At 41.5% G+C, this 12,481-nt stretch overlaps 1 protein-coding gene across 1 annotated transcript; it reads right to left on the bottom strand.

Moving 5' to 3' along the window:
- Positions 1-3,593: 3,593 nt before the first annotated feature.
- LOC115668546 (heavy metal-associated isoprenylated plant protein 16-like) lies at positions 3,594-4,912 on the bottom strand. The gene is made up of 2 exons (XM_030589991.2): positions 4,332-4,912; positions 3,594-4,099 (listed from the first exon to the last, which is right to left on the bottom strand). Exons 1-2 carry the CDS (start codon positions 4,384-4,386, stop codon positions 3,789-3,791), a joined length of 366 nt encoding a protein of 121 aa, XP_030445851.1. The 5' UTR covers positions 4,387-4,912; the 3' UTR covers positions 3,594-3,788.
- Positions 4,913-12,481: the final 7,569 nt, after the last annotated feature.

Genomic DNA, 12,481 nt, shown 5'->3' with positions numbered 1-12,481 from the left:
TCCCCGAAGGCGTCGCTGCGGCCATCCAGGGCCAGGCCCCCGCGGCGGTCGGCGCTCCCGACGCCACCATGGGCCGCCCCCGACGCCCCCGACGCCTCGTCGCCGGCGAGGGCCGAGCTCACCCAGATCTGGGCGAGGCCGCCACCCATCCCGCCTCACCGCCACCGTCCAACCGACCTGATCTCTCTCTTCCTTTCTCGGCCGCGTGAGCTGCTTGGAACCGCCGCTCGCCGGTCCGCGGGCCTCGCCGGCGACGAGGCTGGCCCTCGCCGCCGGCGAGGGCCATTTTTCGGCCAAAAAAAAAATTTTTGAAATTGAAATTTTTCGACCAAAAAAAAAATTTGATGGAAAAAAACTTTCCACGATTTTTCGATCAAAAAAAAATTTGTAATTTCCAACGAAAAAAATTCGTCGGAAAAAAAAAATTCGTTTCCAACGAATTTAGTCACGAGTTTTCCAACGAAATTTCCAACGAAAATATTTTCGTCGCAAATTTCCAACGAAAATTAAAATTTTTCGTCGGAAAATTTTCCAACGACCTATTACCAACGAATTTTTTTTCGTTGGAAAATTCGTTGGAAATTCGTTTTCCAACGAATTTTCCAGAATTTTTCGTTGGAAATTTCGTCGGAAAAAATCAGTTTTTTTGTAGTGCCGGTCCGACGAGGGCAAGAAGTAGTCACCGAGGCCAAAGGGCCTGGACAAAGAGCGGCTCCTGGCAAGCTTCTAGGATAGCGAAGGGTGGAAATAAACCAAACTATGCACCGAATAGGAGAGGATTATATATATATGAAAATTAGAATTAACTCACAGAAGCGCCTTTTAATATAATAGCAATACTTAGCTTTGGGACTCCAAAGTTAAGCGTACTCAGGTGGGAGCACTACTAGGATAGATAACCTCTTGTACGTCAAAGGACAAAACTTTGAGACTCGGAATGGAATGGGCTAAAGCGGACAATGCCTCAAGTGAGTTAAATCCATGGCGTCACAATATAGTATCAAAGCACGACCCCCTCCAGTAGGTGTATGGTTCGGCAACGAAACATGGCGAAAGCTAGTGGGCCTGTAATGACCCGAGGCGACAAGGGCGGGGAATGGTCACAAGAGCCAGAGGGTCTAAACAAGGAGCGGCTCTTAGCAGGCCTTTAAGATGGCAAAGTGGGCAAGAATGAACTAAATTGTGCACCGAACCGGTGGAGAGTGATTATGAGATATATATGTCAACACAGGAATTAACTCACGACGACACTTTTTGACGTAACGACAATTTTAAACTTTGAAATTTCAAAGTTAAGCGTGCTTAGATGGGAGCACTATAAGAATGGGTGAACTTATGGAAATGTGCCCATCCGTACGTGTTATAATCAACACATGAAGCACCCGAGGAGGAATTTTCCAGCACGGATGCTGTTCGTCATGTCGAAACTTAGAGCCTCCACCGCGTATCGGCGAGGAGCGAGGACTTAGCGTTACCCTATTGACTTAGTCCTACCTCAGTTTTTCCTCGTTCCCGGCAATAGAAAACCTAGTAAAACCGCACCGTCCGGAAATCAGCTGGTGCCCGCTGCCCAATCCATAGAAAACGACCGGGTTGGCTTTTTCTCGAGAAGACCATAAACCATATGCTAGTATTATTTCAAAAGTCAAGTCAACCTATCAACATTCAATCATTTGAGACCAATGACTCCCTGTGCACGCAACAGCATGCCACTGAGAAGAGCCGGGTCGATATGGCCGTGGAAAGGTCAGAAACTTGTTGTAGTAAGCACCTAATACAAGTTTTGAACGAGATTAGTTTATACAAATGATGTGATTAAACATTGAACGAATATTATGCGGTATTCATCATCCTCATATAAGATAGTCGACTCCTTTTTTTTAGTACCTATCACAATTTCATTCTACGTCAGATAACCAATGATCTTCAAATCGAATCTTGGCTTACGCACAACATTACGCTGAATTCATGACTTTAACCAAAGTAATATCTGTCTTCTCCCTGTCAATGTAAGTTGAGTCTTCCAAAAAGTCAACTTCGGTTTTTCTGCTTTTACTATGAAGTACTGTGCCTCCTTAATCAACGCAACTCCTGTTTGGGAGGATACCAACCATTCATGGGTATGTGTTGTCAATCCTATTGGACATTTTTTCATTTCCCCCCCTACTGTGCAGCTGTTCAAATCTAAATTATTCTAAAATCCGTTTTTCAAATTGTGTGTGGTAGAGATATAGTAGACACTATATTTACCAGCTAGACTACTAATGTATTGAATAATTTACTTGTTAAAGAAGATACAAGTTGAATTTGCCAAGTCCCAATTGATGCCACAAGGAGAAGTCAGCTTTAAAGTGGTCCATACATCAGGAAGATTATCATCATCTTCCAAGTAGCTGTCAAGTTGCAGTCAGATCTAGACAAAGCTCGGGTCTTTACCAACACTGCTTTGGACTTTTAGTTAATGGAAACAATTCTAATTTTTTATGAACGTTCTTATCATGCTGAAATTATTGTTGAAATGTTAGCCAACTGGTGGTTCTGCAAGAACAGACATTTCCTGTATCATGAGAAGTTGGTCATACATGGTAATTACATGGAATACCCATGTGATGTGATTTTTTGGCCTGAATGTAATTCAGTTATGAACATTCAACGTAGAAAAGCCATTTCCAAGATCGAGAGTCATTAAGAATTGCAGCATTGCAATAATTATCTTTTGAACATTTAAATGACTTGTCATGCGATATCTAGTGTTGATTAGAAATGTTTCTCTCCTCCTTAATTAGGTTCGCGTTACTTACACACACATAAACAAATATTTTCATTCTAATCTTCTCGTTGATGTACGACATTTGTTTACAAGACAAACTTCTGCTGATAATAAGCGGTTTCGACTATTATGTAGGTTACTTTTCATCCCAATACCCTTTTAACTTTTTCTAATCCTTGTATTTTCAATTTGTCTTATCATGTCCTTCTATTTTCGCGAATTTTCTAATTAATTTTCTAAAACATGAAATCCGGCTAAATGCAACTGACGTGACTATTGAATATTGCCGGGCTATGTATATATAATTTTGTTAATATGGATGCCACGTGAGCGCCATCGTGCAAATGAAAAAGGCAAAAGAAAAATTCTCATGCTTGCCAACTTGGTTGCCACATGGACTTCCACGCTGTAAAATTTTGATCACATCACATCAAACTTCCCGATGACCCTGTCAGCTGGATTGATCTAATCAACGTCGAAGGGATTTGATTAGACAAATTGAAAGCACATGAATTTGATTATAAGGGACATGAAAATATAAGGACGAAAGACAATTTTTCCTATCGTGTATTAGGTCGATTTAAGATGTACCATAGCGGATTTTAGTATTGGTTACGTCTGACTCATAAATGGCTGGCCGAATGTCTTTACACAATAGAAGGAAATAATTCTTCACGCATCACATGACGAGACAAAATGTGGAGAAGTGAATATTTGGCGTTGCCATTTCTACCAGCCGCCTAATGTATGACTTGCCAAATCTACAGAAAGTGGCCGACCCCTTGCATTGTTTCTGGACAAGATATAGCTGCGAAATCAAGCAGAAAGAAGAAGAAGAATTGATTAACTCTTATCAACCTGTCTCCGTACATTCTCAGATGGGATCACCGAAACAACAAACTTCATGCGGAATTCTTGGTCAATTGGCTGCATCAAAGATTGAAGCCACCACTGTCATGTCGAACTTAGATCAAGATCTCACAATTTAGCAGGCTCAAATTGTTATGGATGGCCTCTCTCACATGATGGTACAAAGAGGTGGGTCTTGATCGTAAACCACACTGCACGCAGGGTACTGAGCACAACAAAGTTGTTTCTGCGTACAACAAAATTGCTTCTGCGTACAACAAAGCAGCTTCTTCTTCTCTTCTTCTTCTTTTTTCTTATCTTCTTTTTTTTTCTTATCTTCAGGCTTGACTTCCGCGACACTGACAATGGAGGCAGGAGCGACCTTCTTCCTCAGCGCCCTCGTCAAGCAAGCTATATCGACTCCCTCCCCGGTCACCACCAGCTGGTTCTTGTCTATTTCTACCGCCACCGAGGTCACGCCTGTCACATCATCACCATTTTAATGTTGGTAAACAGGGAGATTTTTTTCCTTTTAACCACATTGAAGATTATTGACTCTCGAAGCCCTCAAACACTAACTTCATTTGTTGCCACGGCATGACAGTATCTTTGATCTTGCCAATCACATTTCAAAAGTCAAGTCAAGTGCGCATAGGAACATATATGTTTCACCCTGTATCATGGTCGGCCAAGAAAGAAAGAGTTCACTGACCATTAGCATCGGCAGCAATCTTCATGGCCTTTGATCTTGCTTTTTCACAGTCCATGCACAGTTTGATCACTATCTTTTGCTGCAGGAATGGAATAAAATAAATGGTAGATGAATAAAGATGACTTAGCTAAGAAGCACCCTGACAGTGATGTTCAAATTGCAATTAATCAAACTTGCCTTCATCTTCAAGAAAGCGAAGAGGAGATAGCTATGGGACAACCTCTGGTGCTTTGTGAGATGAATCTTCGAAGATGACCAAGAAGCTATCAAGCTCGTTTGCGTGTGTGTGAATATATGTCGTTTTCTTAAGGTTTAGTACATTAGCTAACTTCGTGACAATAAATTATGCGGTTCGTACTATAATAATCGGGACGGGAGTTTCCCCATCGAGCAAATTAACTAAACTTTAACTCAACTTGAAAAGCCACGGTACAACGGACTGAGTCAGTCCTGACATTCTTGACTTGGGCAGTTTAGTAGTTATATCGTGAGGAGAAGTGGCACTTCTTATTCCATGTGATGTGATGTGACACTTCCATGGCCGTAGCAAATACGACCGATTCTTCAAGCGTTGTTAATATGCTCAAAAAAATCTTTGCTGAATCAAAGGGAGAAAAGAACAGCAAAAGCGCCAAAACTTATATACGACGCTCACTTTAGTGCCAAAAGTTTTCATCGGCTTACTTAAGCTCCAAATCGGAGAAACAACGATTACTTAAGTGCCAACGGCGAGATATTCCGCCCAAAATGTATACGTGGCATTTTTAATTAAATCTTGTAAATGACTTGACAAATTTTTTTAAAAAATAAAGTCCACGTGGACTTCAAAAACGATGTCGCATTACCTACATGGCTTGGGAGAAGAATGCGACGTCGTTTCCCCCTTGATAATTGAATGGCGTGCACAAAGAAGACCAAATTAGGGCTCGTCTAGTCGTCATTCAGGCGAAGGAAGTTCCCGTTGTCGTCGCTATGCTCCGTCGCCATCGTCGTTGGCTACCGCTCGTGTGTCGTCTCTTACCCTCAGTCATTCAGGTTTGTCATATTCTCTCCATGGCTCAATTGGATGGCAAAATTAGGGCTCCGAGGGGATAATTAGGGCTTCGAGGGCACAATTATGGCTCCGAGAGCAAAACTAAGGCTCAGAGGGAGAGATAACCTAGGCATGACAATAGTAGAGAAGGAATTATGAAATGGTGATTGTGAAGACCTCAGGTTCTGATTGTGAAGGCAAACTAAGGCTCGGTGCCAGCTTCGTTGCTTCATTTCTACTAAACAAGAGCGACTGAAGATTTTTTATATCGACAATAGCAATTTGTTTAATCATTTAGTTGCGATTGTGGAATCCTCCATGTGAACTTATTGGCTTTTGTGCGTTGTGGTCCCAAAAGCTAATTATTTTGTTTTCTTTTGGGATCCTCCAGAGTGTAATACACACGTCTCTTTCTTGTATTTTACTCACATGAGGCCAAGTAAGTGACAAATTCCACATGTACATAATTGTCACCCTTGTAGTGTCACAACAAAGAATTAGTCAAGCAAATAGCAAGTCTGTAGGCGACGGAAGGATTGAATTCCTTGTGGACAGGGTCTCTCCAGGATGGCTATGCACTCCAGGGATATGTGAAATCTGATTGAACTTCAAAAGAGTGTCAATCTGTCCCTATTCAATAACAAAAAACCTTGTCAAAAGTTGGCTATGTTCTGAGGGTTTAATTTGAGTAACATGAATGATCAAAGCATACTCAAAAACTGCAAGTCTAAATGTTATTTATCAGGTTCTAGCACAAGCATATGAATTATGAACTCAGATGTACTCCTACATATCTTACGAGATTCGGCAGACCTATGAACATGTTTGATCTGGTGCATTGTAACTCAGCTATCTGCTTCTTCATTGGGTAAATTTCATTGTGTCACTATACATTGAAACAGCTTGCAAGGGTCTTGACTCAGTCTAACGAGACAATTAGAGTAACTTGTTGGCTTTTGTGCGTTGTGGTCCCAAAAGCTGATTATTTTGTTTTCTTTCGATGTAGCATGGGCATAAGGGACAATGTTATCGCCATCATTGTTTGCTATGATTGGGAATTTGTCATTAGCACCGAGGAATGGGAATATGCTAGTGGAAATGAAGGTACTATTTTTTTTATGTAAGGAGGCCATCATATATTGAATTCATGAGGGACATAATGCATTATTTACGATGCAAAGTACATAAATTGCATTATTGTGTTCCTGGGAAGGGCTTGAAGGACGGCTTGAGATTCTTCGATGGTGATAATGGTGTTAAGGACATTATTTACCATTATCTTCATGGCGAAGAAGCTAAAGTCTATGTTGAGTATTACAGTGACTATGAAGATGATGAAGATGATGAGAGCACTGAAATAGGAGAAATAGGAGAATGTACTCAGGCTGGGAACGAAAGGCAACAGCTGAGACCAGAGATGGAAGCAAGTCCCCAAGTTTCTAGTGAAGACATACCTGATGAAGAATTGACCGGATTAAATTGGGAAGTTGCTCAATCTAGTGAATCGGATGATGAAGTTTTGGCAAATGTAAATATCTTAAGTGATGACGATGACGATGATGATGAAGAACTTGCACAATCAAGGCAAAAGCAAAGAGACTTTCTGAGAAATAAATTTACATCATTGAGAGAATCGCATGAACCACAACCAGTGAATAGGAACGAAGAAGTTCCAACTGATGGTAATCAGACTGAATATGAACAGAGTGGCGGTAAAGATGAGAGTGCTAGCTCCGAGAACGAGCTTGAAGATGACAAAGTACCTGTCCGTAGAAGGAAAAGTAAGTATCCTTCCTATGATCCGACTGCTGCATGTTCTGTTTTGTCTATAGGAATGAAATTTGATAATGCGAAACTGTTTAAAGAAGCTATTGTCAAGAACTCTATTGCTGAACAAAGGAGTGTCGAATTTATTAGAAATACGAAAGAATTTATGAGAGTTAAGTGTTCGCAACCAAATTATTCATGGAAGATCTATGATGCACTGAATAAAAAAAGTGGGTCATTGCAGATTAGGTCATTGTAGCAGGAACATACTTGTTCCATTATATTTGACAATAAAAAGGTAACAAGTGTATGGTTGTCGAAGCACTTCTTCAATACTATAAAGGCGATGCCCGAGATTAAGAGTCCTCAGTTAAAGCAGTTGGTGAAGCAACAGGTAGAGGTTAATGTACCGAGGAATCAGTGCAAAAGAGCCAAGCAGAAGGTGATGAGTATACTGATGGGTCGGTACAAGGAAGAATATGGCCAAGTTTGGTATTATGCTTGTGAATGTATGCTTCAAAACCCATCCAGTAGAGTATATGTAGAGGTTATTAAGAGGCCATTGCCTGACCGTGGGACTAAGTTCGATAGGTTTTATGTTTACTTTGATGCATGCAAACGGGAATTTTTAGTTGGTTGTAGACAAATTGTAGGATTGGATGGATGTTTCTTGAAGGGTTTATGCAAGGGAGAGTTATTGGCTGCTGTTGGGAGAAATACCAATAACCAAATGTTTCTAATAGCTCAGGCTGTTGTCAAAGTAGACACTTGGTCCTGGTTTCTACAAAATATAACGGCCGACTTGAGTTAACCAATGGGGAAGGTTGGGCATTCATGAGCAACCAACAAAAGGTAATGCCATTTAAAACTCTTGATTTTTTAATATTAATCGCATATTTTTTCTTACAAGTATTTTCTGGTTTGAATTATTGTAGGGACTTGTTCTTACATTAGCTAAGTTGATGCCATATGTTGAACATAGAATGTGTGCAAGGCACATATATACAAACTGGGCAAAGAATTATAAAGGGGATAAGCTACGGAAGCAATTTTGGCATATAGCAAAGAGCATAAACATGGTTGATTTTAGAATAGCCAAGCAGGAGTTGTTTTAGTTGTCAAATGAATGTTTTGAAGCATTGTTCGAAACGGAACCTAAGCATTAGGGTGGGGCTTTATTCAGCGAAGAATTCAAGTGCGATATCATTGACAACAATCTCAGCGAAGCTTTCAATGGCAGAGTACTAGAGGCTAGGTGCAAACCCATCATTAGCATGCTTGAAGACATACAAGTTATGGGCATGACTCAGCTCCATAGACAAAGAGATGAGGTTACAAAGTGGACTAGACAATGTGGTCCCAGGATTGCAAAGAGATTGGATGAGAACACAGCTGCTAGTAGGTTCTGTCATCCAATTTGGAATGGAGATGATGGATATGAGATCATGAATAATGTTGATAAGTATGTCGTCCATCTAGAGAGGCAAAAATGTTCATGTCGAGTTTGGCAACTAATTGGAATTCCTTGTGCACATGTCATTTGTGCCATCCAATTAAAGCAACAAAACCCAGAGGATTACTTAGATGATTGGTACAAGAAAAACACATATCTTGCTTCGTACCAATTCATGATGCAGCCTATCAGAAGTAGCAAATTCTAGGAGCCAACAAACTATGAAGCCCCTAAGCCTTTGCCACTAAAGAAGAAAATTGGAAGGACAAAAAAGAAACAAAGACTGCATGAGGGAGAGATTTCAACTCAGAGAATGAGCAGGACTGGTGTAAAGATGACGTGCTCCTATTGCCGAAAGGAATGGCACAATAAAAAGGGTTATGCATTGAAAAAACAACATCAACAACAACAACAGCCATCTGTAGGGGCTGATACACAGCCAGCCCAAGGGTTAATTGAAGGGCTTGCTGTAGAGTCAGGTGTAGGGGCTGTGCAGGGCCAGCTGGAGGGATAGCTCAAGGGGCTGATACAAGGCCAGCTGCAGGGCCAGCTGGAAGGCCAGCTCAAGAGCAAACTGAAGGGTCAGCGCAAAGGCTAACTGAAGGGCCAGCCCAAGGGCCAACCACTAAGTCAAATGTTGAACAGACAAGGAGAAAATATCGTATAAGCTGTATAATTGGTGTTTGTGTTATTTTTTGGGCTAAAGTTTAACTTTGATATGTCTTTATCAGGTGAGAAGAAGACCGACTGCAAAAGTTGCTGAAAGTGAGGTGCCACTGCGAACAAGAGGGGCTCTCGGGAAAAGGCTAAAACAATATGGTTATGGTCTTTTTACAGACGAGCGTACTTGAATAACTATTTTGAATGTAAGTTTTGTAGGACTCCTGCATTTAATTTATTTATGGTATTTCTTTTTATTGATAATATGATTATGTTGTTGTAGCCTGGGAGAAGTTCGGAAGTGCTTATCTTTCAAGATGGCCCAACTCAAGATTCAACGGTTGTACCCAAAAGAGGAACCCAAGTGGCAGGAAGAAAGACAAGGGGGACGGACGGCGCCAAAGGCCATTGCTAAAAAAAAAAGGACATCGGGTGCAATTCAAAAACAACCACCAACAAGGAACCCAACACCAGTTGCATATCAACCAAGTGATCCTGGCACCAACAATAACCCTACTCAGAGCTCTCATCAAATGATACGGCCTATAAAGAAAATGGCAGCTGCTAAAAAGAAGGTACATGGGACAGGAAGGTCAATTGAAGAATCTGCACATCTAGTTAGAAAGAGTGCAAGGATCATGAATCAAGTCAAACATCTATTTAAAGGAAAAGGAACTGGGGGGTTGTTCATATTGACTGACGGGAGGGTGCTAAATATGGTAGTTTTTGTTTTTTGTTGGGAGATTGTACATATTGACTCGTGGAATTGACATTGTATGGCGTTGAGTCAGTTTAATATTTTTGTTTGGTGGGAAGCCATTCCCTGGATGTGGATATTTTAGTTGGTTATTTTTTTTTTGTAAGAAGGATATTTTAGTTGGTTATTCATAATGACCAAATGTAAAAACTAAGTTTAATGTCAATGGACCGATGTTTATTTTGTCTATACTTTTGAAATTTACATATTTTGTTATTGGTTGTGCTAGTTATGCTGCTGGTGTGCTAGTTCTGCTGGATGTTCTAGTTGTTCTAGTTGTGCTTGGCTGGTGCAGTGGTGGTGGTGCAGTGATGGTGGTGGTGCACTGGTGGTGGTGGTGGTGGTGGAGTGGTGGTGGTAGTGGTTCAGTGATGGTGGGGGTGCAGTGGTGCCGGTGCCGGTGCTGGTGCTGGTGCTGTTGCACTCGTGGTAGTGGTGGTAGTAGTGGTGTAGTGGTGGTGGTGTTGGTGTTGGTGCTGGTGCACTGGTAGTGGTGGTGTGGTGGTGGTGCAGTGGTGGTGATCTTGCTTGGCTGGTATAGATGGTGGTGGTGCTGTGGTTGTGGTGGTGCAGTGGTGGTAGTGTTATTTGGCTGGTGTAAGTGGTGCTGCAGTGGTGGTAGTGTGGCTTGGCTGGTGTAGGTGGTGGTGGTGTGGTTGTGTTGGTGTACTGGTGGTGCTGGTGGTGCACCGGTGATGGTGGTGGCGCATTGGTGGTAGTGGTGCTTGGCTGATACAAGACTTGGTGAAGGTATTCAGGGTGCTTGGCTGATGCAGGATTTGGTGCTAGTACTGGTGGTTGTGCTGGTGCAGGGCTTGGTGGAGGTGTTGCTGGTGCTTGGTTGATACAAGGCTTGGTGATGGTGGTACTTGGTGACCGGTGCAAGAAGCACAAGATGCACTCTGTACCAACACATAGCTGGTGCAAGCAAGCATGCCAGCTATGTGCTTGTTGCTGGTGCAATACCAGTGAAACGAACATATCAACAACTAGCACTTAAGTAGTCACTTTTTAACAATAACTGGCACTTAAGTGATCACTTTTGATCGCGATTGGCACTTAAGTGATCAGTTTCAGAAAAACTTGACACTCAAACGATCGCTATTTACAACGTATGACACTGAAATAAGGACTTCTGAACTTGATACCACTCATTCATTTGACAAGCGTTTGCAGCAACAATTGCAACAAACCGGCATCCCATTACCAGCAAACAATTACCAGCAAACCATTGCAGCAATCCAAATATTTCAAGCAAAACTAAGCAAATAAGAATTGAGAATATACAACTAAGCAAGAGAACTTGTGAATGCTCACAACCAATAAATTTCAACTTTCCATTTCCACCATAAATTGGAGCAAACTTCTGTTTCATACAAAATAAGCTAATATAATTATACTTGCAAATCACCCAATACAAGTACATATTCCACTCATCTTCAACTATGGTAGACTAAGAAACTTCTTCTCATCACTCGCTTTACATTTGACCGTAAAATAAGATACATAACAGAATAACAACACAATCAATGCTCGATAACACTTCTTTTCAATTTTCATCCTTGAAACTTCCTTCTTCAAATGGTTGGCCAGAGATGCTAAAGCCTTCATTTCAGCTTGCATTGAGTCCACATCCTCCAATTCATCCATTAATGTAGGTGGAGGTTGATGGCGTCCTTCAATTAGCTCCAAGATCACCTTTGTCGCTCGACCAGAGAATTTCGCATCAACTCATTTGAAATATTTGCACTTCGAGCCTTCTCTATACATGGCGCAACCATTAAATCTTGTTCCGGAATTCAACCGAGTCCAAGATGTTCTTATTGGACTCGGTAACCCGCAAAAACAATAACATTCGGCCTCTTGTTCGCTTCGTTGAAATGAATTTGAGTCGCTGCCGAAGTTGCTGCTCTCCATTTGCAAGATTGAGCTCGTAACTTTGGGGGCGAATCAAAATAGGGTTTCAATTGGGGAGAAGATAGCTGGTTAGGGTTGCAAATTGAGGGATTCTCTTTCAATTTGGAATTTAAGGTTTTTATTTGGGGGAAAGAGTATTAAACGGTGTCGTTTTAGGGATAGGATGCTAATTGGACTCTCCGGCGAGCCACATCGGCTTAAGAAACTAATAAAAAAAGGCCACGTCGGATTTCCGATCAAACTGATCAGAGTTGACACTGAAATGAGCGTTTTTTACAAAATTTAGCACTGAAGTGATCCAAAAAAAACTTTTGGTACTAAAATAAGCGTCGTACACAAATTTTGGCACTTCTACTGTTCTTCTCTCCTGAATCAAATTACCGAATACTTTAAAGGAAGAGGTTATCTAGCAGGATTAGAAAATGCCTCCCTCCCTCCCTCCCTCCCTCCCTCCCTCCCTCTCTCTCTCTCTCTCTCTCTCTCTCTCTCGAGTTGCTCAGACATTAAAATTTGAAGCGATGGACTTAATAAGCTTGGCTTGCTAACCTCTCGCATGCGTCTTG

Source organism: Syzygium oleosum, unplaced genomic scaffold (assembly GCF_021117445.2).
Source record: "Syzygium oleosum isolate NSW1041296 unplaced genomic scaffold, Sole_v2.1 Sole_v2.02, whole genome shotgun sequence".
Classification (NCBI taxonomy): Eukaryota; Viridiplantae; Streptophyta; class Magnoliopsida; order Myrtales; family Myrtaceae; genus Syzygium; species Syzygium oleosum.
The sequence above is the reverse complement of the archived record's forward strand: the minus strand, read 5'-3'. Positions and strand labels throughout refer to the sequence as shown.